Source organism: Agelaius tricolor, unplaced genomic scaffold (assembly GCF_023055355.1).
Source record: "Agelaius tricolor isolate 1412-34295 unplaced genomic scaffold, bAgeTri1.0.p SCAF_8, whole genome shotgun sequence".
Classification (NCBI taxonomy): domain Eukaryota; kingdom Metazoa; phylum Chordata; class Aves; order Passeriformes; family Icteridae; genus Agelaius; species Agelaius tricolor.
In genome coordinates this window covers 5,826,618-5,849,567 of record NW_027269268.1, presented here as the reverse complement: position 1 = coordinate 5,849,567, position 22,950 = coordinate 5,826,618, and the positions used below count along the sequence as shown (strand labels likewise).

Genomic DNA, 22,950 nt, shown 5'->3' with positions numbered 1-22,950 from the left:
AAACTACTGAATTCCCCATTCTGCCCTCTGATTAAAAGTTCTCAGACCACTGATAGATTACACTGCCCAAATAAACCTCTAAAATACTGCTTTGTTTTGGAGACTTAAGGTTGAACATGCACCCAAAAAGGGTCATACACACACAAAAATAAGGAATTAAGATATTCTCCCAAATACAAAAGATTCAGAAAGCATTATTAAAGATGATATGAAGATTTAATTTCTTTTTTGTTTTTTTGTTTGTTTTTTTTTTTTTCCAAAGACCTAACTGCTATGGAATTGGTTTATAAAGCTGCCACTTTTTGGGGTAACACCTCTCAAAAGCAGATATGCAATGAAAAGCACAATAGAAAAGACTCGTACTCAGCAGAAATTTTAGCCTGAAAGCTCATTCAAAAAAGTTATTTCACCTCCAGATGCAAGTAGAAAGTACTGTTTAGGAGAGAGGATGGAAATGAGCAAAGTGATAGAAAAATTGTCAGAAACATGCAGCAATTAGTCTGAAATTTGCTTTTTAACCTTAGGGCTGTAACTCTTTGATCTATTATTATCACTAACCACAATCAGCAGCATTTCCATGCATCTTAGAAGGAGCATACAAATTCCTATAAGCCATTTTATGTATTTTCCACAAATACTGGATTTTGTTCCTGCTCAGAGGTTCTAACCAAAATCTACTTTTATTTTTCTCCTTTTCAAAAAATAGCATTACATATTAACTCCAACTAACCCTACCTCCAAATACGAAATTTAAGCTATCAGCTTATTCATGAAGCCAATATGCAGCTTAGAGATCACAGATTTGGAGAAATTTAATTTAGCAACCAACTAACAAGAAACTCTAATGTAATTGCAGGTGCTTAATTCACTGTTTAAGATAAAAAAATATAATTCAAGTTATTTTGTGATCTACCAGCAGTGTGGGAACTTCTGCTATAATATAACTCAGTAAAGAAATGGCATCTTGCAAAAATATTTATTCACATACTGAATAGATACAAACAATGTTACTTATACTTTTAAGAATCCAGAATGAACAGCATGGATTTGATTTTCTGCACTTTTTCTGTTGTTCTGGGAGATTGGGGTGGGATGGGGCAGCGTTGTTTGATGTGTTTTGAATCTTTCAGCACTGATTTCAGCAAAATAGGGAAAGAGAACCCCCCAGATCACCTCCTTTCCGAAAACACGCTGTTAAGCTCTGATAAACCACATTAATAAACCTCACTGCAAAACAAAACAAAAACAAACCAGAAAAACCCCAACTCCAAACAAGGTCACAAAGCCTCCCATTTAAAGAGACCATTTATTTGAAAACTTTGCCCTGAAAGCAAACCAACCCCCAAGGTTTTTGCAAAATCCCAGGGTCCCTGAAGGGAAAGCCATGGATGCGCAGAAATCCTGTCTGCAAGTCCGAGGAGGGAGTGCCTCCTCCCACGCAAGCCCCGCAGAGAGGGGGAGATGCTGCCGCTCCCCTTGCCGGCAGTGGTAGCGGAGCAGGCCGCACTGGGAACTGCTGCCATGGATAAACAGGCACTTCCTGACCTGGGAGCCCTTCCCCTGCAGCCTAAGCCAAAAACGTGTGCCTTCCTCCAAGGTCAGCCTGACTCCTCCAGCAGCAAAGCCGAGGGGGCTGCAGCAGGAGAGGGCTGTGGGAGAGCCCAGCAGACGGTGACCTTCTGCTGCGGGTGACACAAGTAGGGCAGCGAGCAGCCACATCATGCCATGGTCTATTTAGGGTGCATTCAGACGTGCCCAATAACGCTGCGAGAACCTGGTCCACTGCACCCAATGGAAATACTGCTGCTTTTTTCTTCCTCTGCACAGATCTCTCACTCAGAGGAGACTGCAACCGAAGTAATTCATATGCTGAGCACCAGGCACTGTGTAGCAACCAGCTGCATGTGAAAACTGATAAAAGTACTAAACTTAGATGGATTTAATACCTGTTTTTCACACACTCTTTTTAGTTTCCTCGTTGGACCATTTTTATCGCTCTTAGACAGCCATATTTTAAGACACATTTGCCAGAGAACAAGTTATGGTTCTATATTCATCCTTAACTGTGGTATTTTCTGACCTCTGAGATCTTAAATCTCGAATCACATCACCCCATTGTTCTCCAAGAAGTTTTGGTCAGAACAAGTCCATTATTAACTCCATCTCCTACAACTGTGTTCAAAGACTCAATGCATACAATTGAAAAAGAGAAAACACCTTAGAACTACGTCCTGAAAATACCAGTGTTGGGATTATGCTGGACAATACATTATTATATATCTACTTTTAGCAGAAAGGTGCACTTGGGATATTTCACAGGCTCCATTCCTTTCCATCCCTTCAGTTTGTTCTCATGTCCATACCGCATCAAACTGCTCACCAAGTTCCACTGTCCTGTTGGTTCTTTGGAGCTTCAAGTGGACTGGATCAGGAACTCAATCTGGCTCTCACATACAACAAGCCCAATGACAGGGCAAAGCTAGAATCAGAGCAGACAAGGCATGGCCCAACAGAGTGTTTTCACCACTGCAAATAATACATTGTTCATCTACAAGTGACACCCAACAGCAGCCACTGCTCCAGCCTGGGATCAGCAGAACACCAATAAGTACCTGGCAATCTGATTCAGCCAGGCAGAGCACTCCACAGCAGGTTGTAGCTCCATTAATGTTAAGTGCTGGTTGAGTAAGGCCAGGTTATTGAACCACAACTTAACAATTTACTCCCTCTGCAGACAACACGAGTACTGCACGAGCACTGAATCTGCTGCAGCAATCCCTGTGCTTGCCTGCCTTGCTGCAACACACATCTCCTAAAACAGGACAGGAACATTTTTTTATAGAGTTCATACTTTTCTGTCTTCCAGTCCTCATGAAAATGGACTGATCCATACTGTCAGAATAAAAAAAAAATGCACAATCAAAATTTCTTCTGCTTGTTATAAAATCTGTGCATTGAAGGTGACCCCACCTTCCTGTTTTTCAGAAAACCATCAAAACAAGATTATCGTAGTCAGATTCCATATCACCAAAAGTGATACAAAAACTAGGCAACAACTATTAGCTACTATCAGAATTAAACATGGCAAACTGATTTCCAACAGCCAAGTACTGCAAAGGTTAGTGGTATCAACCACTAAACATTTTGGAAATACACAACTATATTTACTGCTGCACAAAGAAACAACCAAGCCCCAGATCCTGGCACCCAGCTTGACAACAGCGCTCTTATTCCCCCAGATGGGGAAGATCCACCCAGCTCTGAAACACAATTTTCCATTAATTGGACTTCCCTACGCCACAGCACAGGAGGCAATGGATATATATAATTTTAAGGAAAAATAAGGCATTATTTGCATTCATATTTTAAGGGAAAATACTTTATACAGACTTCGAACTTCTCAATAAAGAGCAGTACAAAAACCCAGCACCCTCACCAAAATAACAACAAAGAAAGCTGTAGAAAGTAAAAAGCTGTTCAATGCATGCTGGCATGCCCAAGGGAACCTTTCAGCCTCCTGGGCTGACATATTAATACAGACTTCTAATTTCTTTAGCGAGAAACAAAGAATATGCAGAGGTCTCAGCTTTGTCAAGACTATACCCAAAGCTGCATTAAAAAAAGACACAAAATTATACAAGAACCTACAAAAACAAGTATACCTTCTCAAATTGAAATAAAGGAAAAATATAGATTTGAGGCTATGATGCATGGTATTAGAGAATCATTTCTGAAAAAGTTTTGCACAGTAAATTTTTGGGAACATAAAAGGGAATACAGTCCTCCCAAGCATGGAGAATATTTTAACAGCACAGTCCTTTTCTCATAAAGTCCGTCAGCAAACAGAGGTCAAGGCCATTCATAAATTCTAAAAATAATATTTACCAGACCTTTATCTTTCTGGCAGGTATAATTCTGATAAGTGACTATTCTAGATAATATTTAACATAAAAGTTTATTTACAAAAATACTTGCAATAGCCTGAAATCAGATTTTAACCAGAATCAATTCAAGCCAGTAAAGGCTACAGGTAAATCAGGATCATGTTGTTGGGTTGCCTTCTGGTTTTGGGTTGGGTGGGATTGCTTTTTTGGGGAGCTTTTTCAAGTAGGGTCGAAGAAATAAATACTGACACATGTGAATGGCTCAGGAACAGATAGGTATAAGTCATCCCTAAAATACTATCAATATCTGATGAAAAATTTATTGAAACACTATTATGGATAAACACATGCAATTCATATTAAAACACTAAACTTTCTGAATAGCACATCAAACTTTGTGAATTCCTCCCACGCTAGATTATGCCAGTGGAATTGCCAGGAAGAAATGACAGTAGGAGGGAGTATCAGCCCTCTGTTTCCACCACAAGCACTGAGAAAAGTAATTACATGTGTGTACATACATGAGTTAATATGGAAATTAGAGGGAAAAGGCACATTTGCACAAGAAGCTTTAGGTAAGAACTAATGCAGCAGAAAGGTCATTCTCCTCAATTTTTACTGTTGTTTTAAGCAACCATGACATTTTCGTAGGCCATTTGGAAAATCACATAATTGGCACACTCATGGGGCTTAGGCTAGCACCCCAATTCAGACAAGCACTGATCACCCTATAGTGAAATCTTATCTGGATTCTTTGTGTAGGTTTTCATCAATGACATCACACAATTGCACACACCTTCTTTTTCAAGCCCACTTAGTTATTATTTAGTTTAGAAACCAGTATTTCTTAGAAATGCCATTTGTGGAAGGAGGAATCTATACACACAGCTAGACAAGTATGATTCACCCTTTATTAAAAATTACAAATGTAAAATCTTTCAAAAACAAAGACATGTTCTGCATGCATATTAGCAGAAGAAAAATATTTAAAAGAGAATAAGGCAATTTGGTTTTCCTTAAGAGGCTCTCATTCCCCAAACACCACAATCTGCAATGTTATAAAAAAGTTACTATCAACTAACTTAAAAAGAACCATAACTGTGCACATCTAATGAAAGTAACTGAAGGAGAAAAAGAGAAATGTTCTAATTGGCAGTGGGTGATTGGCACAGTCAACAAGGTAGTAAGGCATTTTAAATGCCTCAACTATGGTTATTAGACACTACCACTGATTCAAGAAAGGGAACACTCTAATATGATTTTTTTTTAACAGCAATATTCTTAAGATTCATTACAAATATGAAAAGTCAAAGTCATCTTCTTTTGGCCATCCAGTCCTTTTCACCATGTAAGCTGCAAGTCTGAGGCAGTTCAGAAAGGGTATGACATCAGGGTTCAGAAAATAATGCTGCTAAAACAAGACATATTCCATGCTGGTCATCTACTGGCTTTAGAGAACCATGTAGCCTATTTTTTCCCTTCACCTTATTCTTTGCTTGCAGCCATTTATATTGCAAGCCAAAAAAAAAAAAAGACCAAGACTTAGACTACCAGAAACTTCAAAATATTGCAAACTTTGAAGGGTTAATCACATGCTGTAAAAGTCTGCAAAATGTGTGATGCCTGATATGACTGGCACATCAGAAAAAAAACCTGGAAATAGCAAGGATCTGGTTTAGATGTAGGGGACAGAGGTGTGATGCTGCTGTTCTGATGACATGAAGGAAGAGGTGTTTTGCAATCCCCATGCCACATGGATATGGGACAGCTGAAACCAACCTTGCTTGGGATGTTGGGTCTGGCATGGCTTTAAGCTATGTGTGTTTTATTACAACACCTCAGAGCACTAACTAATTTGAGCATGATTTCCTCTGTTCTAGCTGCATGACAGCACAGAAACGAAGAGAAGAATAATGATCAGTCTGAGGTTCAACAGCAAGGCTGAGCTTTTACATGTATGACATCTTATGAGATTTTACATGTGTGACATCTTATGTGGAGTCTTTATGACTCGTCTCACCAGCAGACAAATATCTCAGCAGACACCTCTGCACTCAAATCTGCACTGCCAAAAAGATCTCTGCACGAATTTACCTTGAAAATTTTAAGGGATTTACACAGGTCCCTGGCTGCACTGTTGGCATAGAGCCATCACCAGCCAGATTAAGAGCTACATTTAGTTAAATAATGGGGTTGATTCTGAGATTTGAAATGATGACACATGTCCTAATCTGGAGTACAGATCAGGATGCCTGGAGTGTCGCAACCCCGCAGATCTCCATCACCTGAACAAAATTCCACACGTAACAGCTCTGAGCACTAAACATTTCAGAATACCAGCCCTGCAGAGTGGCAACCACACTCACCTGCAAATCCTACAGAGATACGAGCTTGGAGAACAAAGACAGGAAAGTGCACCCAGCCTCTGTCATCACCAAACCTGATTACATGTACTGATCTAGAGCTACATTGCACTAATGTCAGATCAGGAGACTCCTTTAAAAGCCTTATAACAAACTGTCACTCCAAACACAACTATTGATGGCAACCTTGTTCCTTCCTGCATTATTTCCTTGTTTATTGTCCCTGCAATGGATGACAGCCTTGACTCAGTGCAAGCATTCAGTCACACAAGAGTTCTCATAGCTGGCAGGAGCTACCTGTCCAAGCAACAGTGCTCAACCACAAAGGCAGTAAAATATTGGGTCTTTGTATTCAGGCATTCCATCAGTCTTCTGGTGAACTTTTCTCATTATATAAATAATGCAATTTATGAAAATTTCATCAGGTAAAATAACTAAGGAACAGTGACTCCATCTTCCTTAGTCCAAGAAAGTACATTTAAGTCAAGACTGGATGTTAACAAATATCCAGCTACATGCAAAGTTCAGCATGATGGTAGGACACAGCCCTTTCAAACCGAGTATATTAAAAAGTGCATTCTTTTTCAAGACCATATTAGAAATGGCCAAAGAAAAAGTGAAGCATGGCCTACAAAATGACAGAGAGATTGTAGCAGTGCTGGACAGAACTGACAATAAAATGAAAAAGGTTTGGTTTTTTTTCTCCTTATAGGTAGACAGGCTGATTTCCCTCCTGAAAAGCACCAGTATTTTAGATATTATGTTTTTCACTGCAACACTATTTTCAGAAATCTGTAGTATCATACAAATATGGAAAACACCACGCATCCTCCTAACCCCACGCCAAGAATAAGGCAGATGCTTCATTCACTGAGGGCAGCTGCATAGCTCGTGATGAGCAAGAAAAACCACTTGAGAAAGGTAAATGCCAATCTGTCACTGGCTATTTGAGCTTTGGCACAAGCCTTTGGTGAGCCTGCTGGGTACATGGGTGTGCTGTGCAACCATTTGAACTCAGGTATGCTGTCAGAGGCGCTTCAGAACGTGTACTATTGACTCTGCAACACTAGATGGTTTAGGAAAGTAGGCATCCCTCACGCAACTCAAGGACACCTGCTTGAAGAAGGTCATGCTTCCACAGATCAGCCAAGAAAGCCAAATTCAGATGACACTTGCTCATTTCTCTTTCCACCAAAAGTGAGGGGATCAGTTTATCCATTTCTCCCTTTCAAATGCATCAAGTTTTAACAGCTCTCCTCCTTCTGGAGGCATTTTTCTATATATATAAACCAAATGTTCCTACAGATAAAATACAGAAATAATATGTTGCCACAGGCTTGCAACGTTGTTTTTTAAACTTAACCAGTTAAAGTCCAGTGCAAACACAGAACCATGCTTCTTCACAAAAACAGATTCCTGACACTACCATTTTCTTATCCTCATCTCAACATTTCATCTGAGGTACAACACATTCAAGCATTAGCTAAGAAAAAAATAACCATTATAGGACACAAGAGAGCAATTTTACTAAGCTCTCATTATAGGAAAAACAACATTTGTAGTAGTAAGAGCTCATAAACATACTAAAGCCATACCTTCGAACCTAATAACAACAGAATACAATATGTTCTTCTTAAATATTAAAGCCAGCACTTTGCTTTCATTAAAGGCAGAGTAAAATACAGCAAGATAACCACAAATCTAATAATAATGGAGATTCAAACAAAGAATTACGCATCAGACTGAGAAATACCACCCTGGTCCTCATTTTAATTCACGCCTTGTTTGTTTAGTGCAGGGGAAGAAAGAAAAAAAAATGAGAATAAAAAAGAAAAGAAAAGTAGCGATTTGCCAGCTCACCTGGACACATTTTCTGGAATGTACTCTAGAACTGGATACCCATCACTTCTTCTGGATGCCAACTCCGAATGCGACTTCCAGGTCTCCACGAGCGTGCTGACAGCAGGGAAGGAGCTCAAGTGCTGAAATGTCTGCTCTCGAGCAACCGGCCGCGACAAGGATATCGTGCCCTGGGCACCGATCCTGTAGTGAAATGACTGTCCACCTGAATTTACCCCCACAATGGCAGAGGATGGTATACTGTTCTCTTGGTAATAGCTGCCATCATCAGGCTCCTGCTTAATCCCCACACGTAGGCCTGGATTTGGAAAACCGCTACCTTCACAATTTCCATCAAATGAAGAAACAGGTGGTCCTAAAATCCCAGAAAGAGAGTAATAGTCTTTGTCATCCATAAAAGAAAAATACGAGCCATCTGTAAATGGGAAAGGATTTACTGTTTGATTCCCTTTAAAGGAGGCACCAGAACAAGGATGTTTGGCCGGCTCTTGCTTCACTGGTACTGGAAAGGGGGAATCTGAGTTTATTTTGCTGCTGCTGCTGTCACCGATGCAGGCGCTGCCAAAGGACCCGTCTGGCTCGGGCTTTATGAACTGAACAAGGTTCATCTGGCTGTTGTTGGAGATGGCGTTCTCCATTTCCTCCATCTTAGGAAACGTGAGTTCTTGAGCACCCTTGTCTTTTGTTTCTGGACTGGGAACGGTGTCTTGGCTTCTGCTAGGCCCCACTGGCGTGCCGGAAGGCGGGAACCCTATGGAGCTGTTAACGGGGCTACAGATGGATGATCCCACAGTGCTAACCGCTGGACTAGAGCGCGTGGACCTGTTATTGGCATTGGAAGGGCTGGCAATGGAGCTCCTGGAGTTCAGGTTTGCAGGACTGGACACAGAAGATCGCATAGTGATATTGTTGGGACTCGAGACGGGAGATTTCACGCTGCAGTGGCTGGGAGGGCTGGATATCGGCGACTTCATGCTACTGATAGGGCTGGACAGCGGAGAGCCGACGTTGCTGACGTGCGCGGGGCTGTGCAACATGGAGCCCCGGCTCTCAACGTTGGGCGAGCGCGACAGAGGGGTGCCCTGCCCCATGGGGCTGTGCATGGCAAAGTTCCCAAAGCCAGCGGTAGTTGAGGACATGGAGTTAACTCCTGCAGGACTGCACACTGAAGAGGCCATGTTCTGAGGGCTGCAGCCTGAGGGGCTTTTCTCTTGACACATGATGGGGCTTTTGACAATCGTGTGCATGGCACCGCCGTTCACAGCGCCCCCAGAGTCCGACATCAAAGACCTCAAGGGCCTGCTGGCGCTGTGGAGGGGAGAGGAGCAATGGCCGTTCTCCTTGTACAGCTTCACCAGCTGTTCCACATTCTGGTAGATCTTTCCTGGGCTCCCCTGGTTCTGCTGATCGTAGTGGTAATCGGCGTCCCGTATCGAATCCATATATAAACCCATGGATTCGGCCACCGTTGCCGACAGCTCCTTGGACTCTGTTTCGGTTTTGATGTCAGAGCGCAGGAGACCAGGCTGGCTGTTGTCTTGCTGCAGGCAGGAGAGTAGCTCAGGTTTTTCTTTGCCGTTTCCTTGAGCACTGCTGTTTGCGAAAGTGCCGGCGGCGCAGCTGACGTTTACAATCTCCATGTAGTTACTGTCATCAGTCTGCTCTCCAGCACCTATGGAAGAATACTCCACAGACTGAGAAACTTGACCCCACCGTCTCTCCATATCTAAGCCTTCTGGGTAGCTGTGGTATCCTTTTGTCTCCATAACTAGCAAAGACATATATAAAAAAGTAAAATTAATGACAGGACAGTGTGACTTCCTAAGGAAATTTCCTAACTTCCTAAGGAAACAAGGCGTATCCGCTTTCTCTGTCTATCCTCCTCTCTCTCTCTGTCTGCCAATCCCATTTCCCTGCCCCATCCATCATCTCTCAACCATTTGTCCAATTTCAATCAAACCGAGGGAAAGGTCTCATGGATATGACAGCCCTATGGGCTCAGGGAGAAAACAGCTCAGTAGTTAGGGAACACCCAAATTATTGCTCCCAGCCCTGCCCCAAAAGGAACGGCTTGGCAATGTCAGCACACCGCCCACCCTCGCTGGCCATAGCCCCATGGTCAGAGCCAGCTGTACCAGGGGCTGTCCCTCACCTAAAAAAGGGAAAGGGGAGTAAGGAAGGAGGGGATCCAGAGAGGTCCTGAAAGAACATGCTGGTGGCAGGCAGGATGAAAACCCTGTGGAAATTGCTCATTACAGAGCTTGGAGGAGCTCTGCAAGGACCTTCCACTGCCATGTTAGAGGGACAACAAAGCAAGGAAGACTGCTGTTTTAAAGGGATTTCTCTTCATCATCCTCACCATTCAGCCTAACACAGGATGCTTTAGAAGGAACCAGTGGTTCTGAGGGGCTGGGAGCTGACTCGCCCCTTCCCAACTACACAAACTTCTTGTACAACCTCCCAAAGAGACAGGAAGGTGTGGGGAGACAAGTAGGACAGCAGATCAGTAGGAAACATTTCTGCCACAGAGGAAGGGGATCAGACTAGGTGGGAATGCATGGCTGTTAAATGGATCCATGACTCTGCCAATTCTGCAAACTTCCATGGCAGCCAGCAAGAGCAATATATAAAGAAAAGTAAATCTTGTTCTAAAATGGACCCTTAAAAAACCCCTCTCATCCCACATGTCACTTTCTCAACGTAAGGAGCAAAATGCATGACCCAGTCTCTAATAATCTGAAAATCACATATAAGTAACAACAATTTCTTACTTTTTAAGGATTTGGCTCGTAGTATCATTAGAACTGCAGAAATTCAAGTGCCAACAGTTACAATATCAATATTATGCAAATATTTTTTTCCTTTCAGAATGTATTCATTTTCCAATATTAATTTAGTGTTCTACCCCTTTACTTAACGTTTCTTAGCTAAGCTATTTTGAGCAAAATAATAAAAAGAAAACAAAAAAACGTAAACTGAATGACTTGAATACTTCTTTGCCCTTACTTAACTGGAACTATAACCCAATGCTTACATTTCCCTCAAGCACAAATTTTATTAGAACCCAGAATTATGTCTCACATCATCATGTACATTAAATCACATTCCTATAGTATAAAATTTTCAGACAGAAGTGCCTAATTCCACATAAAGTCACTCCCAGATAATCACCTACCCCTGATTTAAGTGCTGAGCAAGCCTAAATCCTAGAGAAATCAATTGCAGCTGTGAGTGACCCGCATTTCTGAAAACCAGGAAACTTAGTTAAGGCTTAAAATTAGGATGTAAGTTAATTTTAACTCTCAGAAACACCAGCAGAACCACTGCATGCCAGGAAATCTCTGTTGCAGGCCTAACATTACACCAGTGTTTGAGCATTGTAGGGACTTCTCCCACAGCAGTAAAATTCGAACTTCACATACAATCAATAGCCGAGCATACTCTGAAACTTCCGCAAATAAAAATCTGAGTCACACAAAGGAAAAGAAAGTAGAAAATGCCCTGATCCTACACTTGCAAAGGCTGGTAAATATATCCGAGAGGATCAAAAAGCAGCAGAGATTATTTGTGGCCTAATACAAGTTCAGTTTAAAACGAGAGCTATAAATTAGGGAGAGTGCAGCAGCAAACATAATTTCTGCAAGTGATGGTTTCTGTCCCCTCCAAGTGCCTTGGTGGATACCAGAAACAAATTAAAAATCTCAGGGGTTACTGGTAGCATTAGGGTTTGGTTTTGTTCTTCTAGGCAGAACTTACTACAACTTTACTAGCACGGAATCCACACTTCACCGACTGCACACACATGCCTTTTTACTAACTTTCACTAAACAAATCCGACTGGGGGCTACAACATCCACGGACACCCACAGCTAAAGCTCAGCACTGTTACATACTGGAACCAAGATCATCTCTATCTGACACTTTACAAAAGCAGGAGACATTGTGTGCACAGCAGCTTATCCCAGACTCCCTCTCCAAAGAACTACGGAGACACTGCTAGTTGTATATTTCACCCCAAACATATCGACAAACACAGCCCTCCGCAGCACAAATCTCCGATCAATTAGGCATGAAACTAGTCTCGCAGCAACAGCCAAATAAAAAATCAAATGGTACCTGGTATCCCTGCAACCAAAAGGTCACCTAGATACGGGGAAATCTGAAGTAAGCCCAGTTTCACCAAAAAAAAAAAAAATAAATAAACTGGTGGTTCAAGCGGCCGCCCACTTCTTAATTCTCGGTGTTTGTAAACCAAATTTCCTTAAAGTTTCACTGTCTGACAGCCACCCCGCTGACACAAGACTGCCCAGGGGACCTGAATTTCGTGGCTGGGCCGTGGTTTTCCCCCCTTTCTCCCGGGTACGGGAGCAGCACGGGCAGCCCCGGCACCGGCGCTGCCCCGGCACGGCCGCCCACGGACCCGAGCGGAGCCGGGCGCGGGTCCCCGCGCGTTAACATCCACGCAGAGAGCGCGCACGCCGATTTCCCCATTTACCCTACGCTGCGAGGAGCATCGCCGCAGCTCCCAGGGAGCAGCCGCCGCTTTGCACCCCGGTACCCCACGCCAGCCTGCCTTCCCGCAGGTGCAGTCCGGCTTGTCACGCGTGGGGGGGCCCGGCAGTGCCCGGAAGCTCGCTCCCTCCCTTCCCTCCCTCCCAGGAGCCCGCGGGGGAGGGGGGATCCACAGCCCAGACCCGCTTTCGGCCCCCTCCCGCCGCCCGCCCCCCGAGCGATGCAGACAAGCGCTTCTTCCCGTGCAAACGCCGCTCCCCACCCTTCACGGCGGGCCCCGCTGCCGAGCGCCCCGGCTCCCTCCCGCCGCGCCCCGCCAGCAGCACCTCCCGCCGCGGTGCGGGGCGCGGAGCGGTGCCCCCGGCCCGGCCCGGCCCCGGTACCTGTTGCGGCGGGGCGAGCCCGAGCCCCGCGGCGCGGAGCGGAGCGCAGGGCGGCGCGGAGCGGCAGGGCGGGCGGCGCGGCTCCCCCGCCCCTCCCCCGCCTGCCCGCCCGCCCGAGGCGCGCCGCGCCGCCCGGTGACACGGAGCGGCACCCGGGAGGGGACGGGAAAAGGTGCCAAGTCCTTTAAAAACATGTCACATGCCCACATAAAGTTCAAGTTTACGTCCCGCCCGCCGCCCGCCGCGATTGGCGGGCGCGGCTCGGAGCGCGGCGCGGCCGGGGCCAGGCGGGCGCGCCATTGGCTGCGCGGCGCCGTCACTCACCCGCCGGGCGACATGACTGATACAAAGTTGCTGCGACACAGCCTGGGAAACGCATCTCCTTAAAGCCGCAGGGACCGCGCGGCCCCCGCGCTCCGCCCGCCCGCCCGCGGGCTCCCCGCGCACCGCCCCGGGCCCCCCGGCCAGGCGGCGGCCCCGGGACCCCGCGCACAGGTGAGGTGCGCGGGGCGCGGCCGCCCCCGCCCGGTGCCCGCGCCGCGCCGGCGGCAGGGCCGGGCATCGCCTCTCCGCCGGCCCGGGGTTTCCGCCTGTCAGCGGCGCATGAATGCGCACCGCGCCGATGCAGCGGCGATTTAACCAGGGAAATTTTTTAAAATTCATGTAATTATGTGGAGGGGAAAAAAAGAAAGAAGAAAAATGCACGGGGGTAAAAAAAAAAATAAGGAGCGGAGGAGCGACGGCGGCGGAGCGCAGGAGGGTTCAAGGACTCGTCCTCCGCTCCCCGCCGGGCTGGCTCCGCTCCGCGGCAGCCGCGCATCCCGCCGGGCGCCCCGCCCGCTGCCTCCCGCCAGCCAGAGGAGCCGCCGGAACGACCCCTGGCCCCCGGGTTGCTGCCACCTCCTATTCCCCAGTGTCCCCCTGGGTGCCTGCGTCCCGGCTGGAGGAATACCCTTTTCCCAGACAAGCCTTCAAAAAAAAAAAAAAAAGGAAGAAAGGGAAAAAAGCCGCCGAGCAAACTTTCAGGCGATGCGCTCCCAACTCGCTCGCTAAATACCGCCCCCAGCCCCCGGTCAGCGGCCCCTGAGAGCCCCGCTCCCGGCCCCAGGTGCGCCCCACGGCCCGGCGGGGACAGCTCCGTGGCCCCGCAGGGTGACAGCGGTGCCCCCGGGAGCGGGGCCGGGGGCTGAGCCCGCCGGGCAGCGGCAGCGCCGGGCACCGCGCACCTTCTCACGCAATCGCCCGTGCGCGCCCGCAGGGACCCCGCGTGTGCCGCTGCGGGTTTGTATTCCAGAGTCACGGCGAAAGCGCCAACATCCCTAGGATTTGGGCTGTCACGTGCCCCTCTCGTTTTCCTATTCTGCCAAATATCGACCCACACTCACGGGCCGAGGCGGCGGCTCCCAGCGCCCGCGGCGCGACCCGCGGAGGAGCAGCCGCCACCACCGCCGCGCTTCCCCGCGGGCGCTGGCGAGCAATGGACGTGTCCTTCCCGCGAAGTTTTCACGGATGGGGACGGGACTAGCCGTGACCTGGATACGCCGGCCGGTGTGTCGGACACCCGCCCCGCTGCCCCCCGCGCCGCTGCTCGCCCCGCGCAAAGCTCCGCGCTGCACTCACTCACCTCCCCTAGGACATGGTGGCGCGGCGGGGGGAGGAGACGCGGCCCCCGGCTACTGGCAGCGAACCATCCGGGAGCCCGCACCGCCACCCAGGGTAGAGAGAAAAAAAAAAAAAAAAAAAAAAAAGTACGCGGAGGAAGCACCGGGAGCGCGGCCGGGCGGCGGGAGGGAGCTGCGGCGGCAGGCGGCGGGGTGCCCGCGGCTCGGCTCGGCTCGGCGGACAGCTCCCACCATGGACGCCTAGGTGGGTGGGTGTTCCCGCGGGTCACACCCTCGCCCGCCGGCGGAGGGGAACGGGGGGTGGATCCAGCACCGGTGGAGGAGGAAGGGGGTTTTTGGGGGTGGGGGGTGGAAAGAAGAGGGGGCGGAGAGGGAGGGAGAGAGACACCCTCCAAAAAAAAATCAAAAAACAAACCCGAAAAAAAAAAATCAAACTTATGTCATTCCAGGTAAAACTCCCATCTGCGCCACCAAGGAAGAGGAGGGAGGAGAGTGGCGAGGGTGTAAACTTTTTCCTCCCCCCCGCCCCCTCCGGTGCCGCCCGGCCCCTCGCAGCGCCCGGCGGCCGCTGCGCCCCCGCCGCCCCCTCCCGCGCCGCCCGCCCCGGCGGCTCCCGGCGGCTCCCGGCGCCGCGGGGTTTCTCACGCACGGAGCCCGCCGCCGCCGCGGTTCCTGGTTCGCGGAGCCGCCGGAGGAAGGGAAGGAGGGCGGGCGGCGGGGGAGGAGGAGTGTCTCCCCGTGCCCTTCCCCAGGCGGAGCGTCTCTCCCGGCCCTGGCGGCGGCGGCGGCGGCGGAACACCCCTCCCCTCCCCTCCCCGCTCCGACCGCCCCGCTCGGCCCCCGGGCGGGCTGCGGGGAGCGGAGCGCCCCTGGACGGGATTGCGGGAGGAGGCTGCGCTCCCCCGCCCCCCCGCCGGGCCTGCGCCTTCCATCCCCCCGTCCCCGCCGCTGCCAGGCGGGGGGAGCCGGTCCCCGGTGCCCCCCAGCGTGCCCTTGTGTCCCGGGATACGGGCAAGGAGCGGGAGCATCCCCGCCGCACTCGCGGGGCTGCTGTGGGGCAAACCCGCCCCGATTCCGCACATTAACAGAAAAAACGGTGCTAACAGCGATGCTGGTTTTAAAATAATATTTCACTTGTGGCTAAGGTATTTTAGAACTGATTATGTTTGAGTTCAGGGCATTAAATGTCTCTTCATTTAAACATCTTAGGGAAAAAAAAATAGGCATTGGGGGAAGGAAAGTCTTGTCCCTATTTTAGTAGCCTCGATGCAAGTCTTTAAACGTGGGAAAGGGCTGCTCGCCGGGAATTTTACCTGTGCCGAAGTCTGTAGGATCGGGCCTTGGAAAAGGCAATATTTTATCAGCTGTTGTTTGCATCCGTCAAAGTTTGTGGGTAACTTGATAAACGTTAAACAGGGAAGCAGAAAGTGCTGGTGAGGCCAGACTCGGAGATAACAGCACATTCAATAGCTTAATTTCACAATTAGTTTACTGTATTATTGGAAGCAAATCATATTTCACTGTGCCTACACTAGTGCTCTATTTTTAGCCATAATCTAGCTAAAAAGGAGGAACCTACTGAGATGTATTATAACATCGAATGTGAACAATTCTGTTCTCTCTCTTTTTACTCATTTTGTGTCATACATCTGGTTTGGAATACAGCTCATTTATTAATTGAACAGAACTACCGTGGATGGGCTGGAGGCTGCAATTCCAAGGCGGAGGAAAGTTCCACGCAACTCTGCAAGGAACCCGGCAAGTCACAGCCATGCAAAAAGCATCCAAGCACACTGTCTGCTCTCCCAATAACTGGCATAGCCAGAACAACTATTTTTTATTAATTTAGAATTACAGCGTATTTGGCTCTTTGATTGCACTTTTTTTTGTTTTACTTTGCTTGATTTTTTTTTTTTTCAGGGCAAAGTTGTAAATGAAAAAGGCATTTGAAATGTTTGGACGTAGCCTCAGTCTTTGTGCTGCATCATTTTTTAATTGTATTTTTAAGAGCAAAATGGAGATAGAAAATAAAACTGAGGGAATATACCAATCTACTGCCTTAGTACCAAATATTTGATCCCCTCCCTTTCCCCTGTGATGCAGACAGAGATGGCTGCTGGAAGAATAAAGCACCTTTCACGTTATGTGCAAGATGCTCACAGTTTTTCCACAAATTCAGTAGAAACCTCATTTGTTTTCTGTTTGTGGTTCACAGGAGCACTTAGCTTTTTAGTGGTTGACACTATATCTATTTTTAGCAGCATTTTAACAGCTGTCACTAACAAATACGATCCCATCTTGAACGAGAAGGGGAGTTTATCTGTTTTATTTTAAAATATCAGACTACGTATTTGTCAGATTATAAAATGCAATTTGGATCTTTATCTGCAGAGAGAAAAGGCTATATTTTCTCATTATGCCAATTCCACGGGGGAAAGAAAAGGGGGATGTGTAGGGGGCTTGACAAAGTAACAGGGCTTTGCTAGGTTTGGAAGTAATGTTATTCAAAGGCATACAAATGTATATATAGCACATTTCAGATTTGGTTAAAAGTGGTCCTGTTTTGCTGCCTTCTGCAGCTGTGTTGCGATGGGGGAAGCCGCAAAGAGTCGAGTCATAGTTTTCCAAGTAGGTCAAGAGGAGCAGCACGGACACCTCCGATGAGCGGTTCTCTTCCCTCATATTAGATTTTCTGGGAGGTTAGCTCATGTCACACACATGACACTGAAGGCAGCAGACAGACAAGTGCTAGGGCACTCTTGCAGCAGATGTCATCTCTGTCCCTAAAGATAGGGGCAAATTTGCTATGGATAATGCATTACAAAACAAGATAACGCTGAACTCGGCAAGTGTCAAATTGTACCTCCTCCAGTGCTTGGAAAAGTGAGTGAATTGGTATTAGGGGCTGCAGGAGCAGCAATGTAGTGTAAAAGCAGCCTACTGTACTGTCTTACTTAGAGGTCATGTGCCCTATTTTGAGAACTGAACCAAAGCGGATGAAGTTTTGAGTCGGTTCCAACTAAGGCAGCTGGGCATTTCCCACTTCTCTCCAGCTCCAGCCCAGGAATGCAGGCAATCACATGGTCACACATATTATTCCTTTACCTGACATTACTCACCGTAGATTTAATTTTTGTGCCATTTGGCTCATGTGGGTTTGATTACTTGGGATTTGCAGCTGGTCAGAAGAAGTCTGGGAAGACACTGGAAAAACATCGGGGATGACAGGTGAGAGTTTACTTTCCCTGACCAACAGACGTGAGTCTTCCAAGAGAGGAGTCCACAGTCTTCTCTGACTTGCTAGTTAATTGTGTTAAAGCTAGTTTCCCAAGGCATGCTGAAAATCTTTAATATTTTTTACAAGACTGTAAGTAAGCATGTTTTCTGTATGGTATGTTCATGTTCTCCAAGATATCAATATTTTATCTATTTAGTCTAATTTTGAACAATTTTGTTTTCTAATTATAGAGAAAACCTTTAGCTGACCAACAGAACATGTTCCCTTTTAACCTGTATTCTTTCTTTTCTACCTTTTTTTTTTCTTTTTTTTTTTTTAATGCTCTTTAATGGCCCTGTTGTAACTGTGGTTGAACCACATCTAAGTATAGTACAAGTGCATTTCTAATGCACATTGGCATTAGCAACCACTTGCTTGTGCAAAGGGCCAAGACGTGCATTTAAAAACATCTATTTCCAATACAGTTCAAATCACAGTTTTTATTGACTATTAGCACCAATAGTTTCATCTGCTTTAAAATAAAAACATCCCACGGGGAGTTGCTTGCTGTGGATAATAGGTCTTGTAGACAGTGGCAGGACAAACAAAGCATAAAGAATAACACATGGGCAATACTTTGTATTTTCTGGAGCTTTAATATTGCCACATATGTTTACATTGTTTATAGTCAGCTTCTCTCTTGCACTATTTCATGTAAGAATATGTAATTTTTTTTTAAAAATTGTCATTGCCACAGAAAGGAGCCTTATCTTGATATTAATGAATTCCCAAGCAATAAAGGGTAGTGGCAGCTAATTGTATCTTAATATTTATCTACTACCTACTGGCATTTTTGCAGTATCAAATGGTAACTCACGCCGTAATCTGATAAAAATTTTGTAGTAACCATAATAGTACTGCACCTGTGCCAAAAACCCAGACACAGTGTTTAACAGCAGTAAGAAGAGCAAATAGCACCCTCCAGCACTTAATAAACATATCAAATGCAAATTGGAGGAAATTATTTAATCAGTCTATAGGCTAGTTAATTTTGATGATTATTCATAGTTCTAGTAGCAATACTTAAAGTGTGGAATAAGTTAGTACCAAAATTGTCATGACACCAAGGTCATAAGCAGAATTTGAAACTTGCTGCATAGAGGAAATTATCTTCCTGATTGAATAAAGGTGTGGCTTTAAAGCTCCTACTTTAAAGCAAAAGGAGAATTCTTATGTAATTTTCCAGATTCTTCTATAATCCTGAAATTGCCTGCTCTCAGATATTATGCAATGTTAGATTGTTTGATATTAACCTGCATAATCAAATTTATATTGAGATGTGAAAAACCTTTGTTGTCTGCATTTTTTTAAATCTGTATTTCCTGGAGAAGAGAGATTTTGGCTGGACTCTCCCCAAAGCATACAGTGAAAAAGAGACTGAGAAGAGCAATGCTGTGAAGCTAAGAGAATGAGGAAGAAACACGTGCAAGACAGAAAAGGGGGAAAAACCCCATTGATTTAGGTGGAAGATGCACAGCTTTCCTAAATGGATGGTTTTTTGTTGATTTTGTTTGTATGTTGAACTCTCGCTTCCTTTGTAGGCTATGGTCCAGCTCCAGGAGATCATTCAATGTGTCCCCTGGGCCCCCCCTGGGCAGTTGACCTTGCACAACATGGAGAGTTGGTCCTTTCCAGATGCACGTTGATTTGCACAGGTTTGGTTAAAAAAGGAACCCTAAGTCAGTGTTCTGAGAACCTGTCCTGGCTTTGGAGATCAAGGTCTCACCAGAATTTGTCTGCCCTAGACTGAGCATCTGGTAATGAAAAGTCATGCATTTCAGCATTTTCCCACTGAACTCACCAGGACTCAGCTCACAAGCCAGGAGAGACAGAAATTTTGGCTCATTGGATTGGTTTGTCCCTCGTAACTCACAGGTGAGGGTTGTATTCTCATCAACCCTGTTGTCTGGCTGTGGTTCATTCTCTTCTGGTTAAACCCAACTCAGCTTGGTTTCCACAAAGACTGCTCTCTCTACCAGTGCTTGTGCAATCCTGGCACCTGCAGCATCCAAGTACCACACAGACCCATTTCTTCCGAGTTCTAGAAAGAAGAGCAGCATTATGAGCATTTTATAGGCAGGGAGTGGAGGAACAAAGAGATTGCAGGGTTTATCTCAGGCCACTAAGAAGGTTACAAAGTACAAAGATTGTTACTTCCCAAGTCACAGATCACCGCCTTCCATTGCAGGACCAGGGTTCCTTTTCACCCAGGGCCTTCCCAGGGATGCTGCCTGAGCACGAGTGACGTAGAGTTAAAACATTTTTGGTTGTTGGCTGGGAAGGACAATGCGCTCTGCTCTGTTTGAATGGATTCTTTATTGGAATGAATTTAGAAACCCCATGTTGTTGGGGCTTTTACCATATAGATTAGCAATTGGAGATTGACGTTGCCTTCCCTGCCTGCTCGAACCTGGTCAGAAGAGTCACATTCCATGAATGTGCAAGAATTTCTGGCATGAGTTCTTGTACATGCATATTTTCATTTTGGCTTCTGTGCGTGTTGTTCATGCCCTCACCACTTTGAACTCTGCTTTTCATGAGTAATTCTGACCAAAAATTCATTCCCTTATATAGATATATGTAAAGTAAACACATAAAAGGCTAAATGAAAGTAATTTCATAATTTTTTTTTGTTATTTATTCATTTTTTTATTCTATTCTCAGCCCTGGCTAGACACTCATGGAGTAGAAATTATGTACCCCTCAAGATTTTCAAAGAAAGATCAGCCAGGACTCAAAGGAAATCTTGTTTAATAGTCAAAGTTGTTCCAGGACTTATAGAGGGTTTAGCAAACAAGAATTTCTCTAGGCATGGTTCATTTATGTCCTCCATGCATGACTTAAAATTGAAATCATGAGCCTATCAGAAATCTTTTGTGTTCAACAGCTGCATGGAAGACATGACTACTTCCAAATGTAAGAGCAGGTACTGATCCTTTGAGTCTGGTTGCTTTAGTCCTGCTCTAAGCAGAAGACACCTGTCACTGTGGTGCTAGTCCTGCAGGACTTTTCAAGTCCTAACCATTACTCTTTTCTGTAAGAAAAGGACAACTGAAAGGAAACACAGGACAGTTAAGGAACTGGAGGTGCCGGGCTGTAATTGCATTATTTATACTACTTTTATGTAACCACAACAATAGTGATTGTAACATGTTCTACACTAGCAGGAGAGAAAGAATTAGATCTTCTTTTAGTGGGAATCATTAAAAAAATGAATGCATAAAGTAGGCAGTACACTCTGCCTGCACATTTTTATTTCAGAGCTTGTACTGAAGGGTGTCTAAGCAAGTGCTTTCTTATAAATCCATTGCAGAGAGCAAATGAATCCCAGGGACTGTCGCTCCTTGTTGATCATCAGTGGGTGTAGATGCAGTAGATGTAAAGGTCTATGACTCACTGAGCTAGCTAAGGTGAAACCAGATGAGAGGAGATAATTGCACCATTATAAAAAGAATTATCATAGTTTGATTACAGAAAAAAAAATCTTTTAATGGCGCCGTAACTCTTGGGAACTAAAATATGAGATGGGACTGAAAAGTGAGGAGTTCATATCAAGGAATAGCAAAATGTCCTTTTTAATTGATCCATTTTAATCAGACATGCCAAAAAGATGATTTCAAGGATTGAAGGTATAATTGGTCAAAACAGCCTAAGGTACTTCCCCATGCCAGTTCTGATTACAATAAAAAAGAAGACTAATCAAAGAGACAAATTGACAAGGGCAAGACATTTATGAATCCAGAGATTACTGGAATACTTCATGAAAGAGATGATGCAACTTTCTGCCTTGTGCATGAAAATAGATACGAAGTTAAAAAATTGCCCATCTAGTCTGATGATCCATAAATTGAAGAGTGAAAGGGAAGGGTTGCAGATAATCCAGACTGATCTGAGAAATTCTAATACTTACAGCGATATGGAGAATACATTTCCTTTTGACAGAGAGTGAAGATTTGGTGTCACAAAGTCCAGAAAGCATGTATATAAAATGCAGAAAGTATTTGGGCAATTAAGAACAAAAAGGAAATGTGGTGTACATTAATGGACATCTTTATAGAGTACATGGAACACTTGTCAGGATGGTTTTCATACCAGTAATGACATTATAAGCTGACTACGATTTCAGCTGCAAAAGCAGAATGAAGAGGACAATAAACATTTGAAGCACACTAACAAAAGCCTGTTATTTTCTCTTTCCATCTGTGTCTGTGTGGAGGCTTCAGTCGTGGTGTATACTAAGGTGAGTAGCAATACTTGGGGAAGCACCAAGACTTGAAGCATCCCTTTGATAATTTCCTTCTAGCTCGGTCTGAGTCTGCAGCTTCAGGGGTGCAGATTGGCAGGAGGAAACTGGAAGCAGTTTTTCAGAATCACCTTAGAGGTTGTAATGGAGAGGAAACAGTCACATCTCTTATCCCAAAAGTTTATTTCCATTAAGGTGATTCAGAATTGGCAAAGACATATCAGTTCTCAGGTGGGAGGTAACCTTATATGGCTCACGTGAAGTGAAAAAGGTGTTTCTTCTAAGGTTCCTTCACAGCCAGCATTTGATTTGAGGCTCTCCAACACTATGTCCCAGTGGCCTTGGTAAAGAATAAGACATGACACTCCACTGTTGTTATGAATCAGTAGGGAGAGCAGTTCAAAGAATCCTCAGTTGGAGGTGACAGATAAGAGAGTCCATCAAATTCAGTCCATCCTCCTTTTCCTCTGCTTCCCAGCTCCCTCCACCTCTGTAAGAGCTGAAAGGAAGAGGGAGACTCAGACTTGCATGTTGCAAATCTTATCCAAAGCACATCTGAAGATGACAGCCTCTGCCTTCAAGTGTGTTACTCCTTGTTCACTGCAGCATTAGCCATATAATGATGTTTCTTCAGGGCTTGGTAGAATGTAATATTAAATATGATTCCAGATATTGATGTGCACCCTCACTATTTTTATTTGTTGGATTTAAAGTTAATAATATTCTGGCATAGCCCTGGTTCAGGCGAATGGATATCTTTTTTTATGAGTTTTCCATAAGAAAAAAACCAGGAGATTTTTCCCACA

General features: G+C 45.5%; 2 protein-coding genes across 5 annotated transcripts in view; one reads left to right on the top strand and one right to left on the bottom strand.

Moving 5' to 3' along the window:
- Positions 1–14,765, bottom strand: part of NR3C2 (nuclear receptor subfamily 3 group C member 2) — a 189,885-nt gene extending 175,120 nt beyond the window's left edge. The window contains exons 1-2 of one of the 4 annotated variants that reach the window (XM_071431471.1): positions 14,627–14,765; positions 8,108–9,875 (exon numbers count right to left, since the gene is read on the bottom strand). In XM_071431471.1, the coding sequence (XP_071287572.1) occupies positions 8,108–9,873 (1,766 nt within the window). In that variant the 5' untranslated portion in view covers positions 9,874–9,875; positions 14,627–14,765. Of the gene's footprint in view, positions 1–8,107; positions 9,889–12,602; positions 12,720–13,002; positions 13,181–14,626 lie in introns of those variants that run through there. The other 3 variants (XM_071431472.1, XM_071431473.1, XM_071431469.1) reach the window with 3 other exon arrangements.
- LOC139592566 (serine/arginine repetitive matrix protein 1-like) lies at positions 13,702–22,070 on the top strand. Its single transcript, XM_071432665.1, has 3 exons — positions 13,702–13,891; positions 14,206–14,868; positions 15,074–22,070. Exons 1-3 carry the CDS (start codon positions 13,702–13,704, stop codon positions 15,748–15,750), a joined length of 1,530 nt encoding a protein of 509 aa, XP_071288766.1. The 3' UTR covers positions 15,751–22,070.
- Positions 22,071–22,950: the final 880 nt, after the last annotated feature.

Excerpts from the sequence above, each read along its gene's own strand:
- LOC139592566 (XM_071432665.1), top strand. The coding sequence starts at position 13,702 with ATGCACGGGGGTAAAAAAAAAAATAAGGAGCGGAGGAGCGACGGCGGC. Across the intron at positions 13,892-14,205 it reads GAACGACCCCTGGCCCCCGG|CGGCAGCGCCGGGCACCGCG; the intron begins GTTGCTGCCACC and ends CCCGCCGGGCAG. Across the intron at positions 14,869-15,073 it reads CTCCCACCATGGACGCCTAG|GTAAAACTCCCATCTGCGCC; the intron begins GTGGGTGGGTGT and ends ATGTCATTCCAG.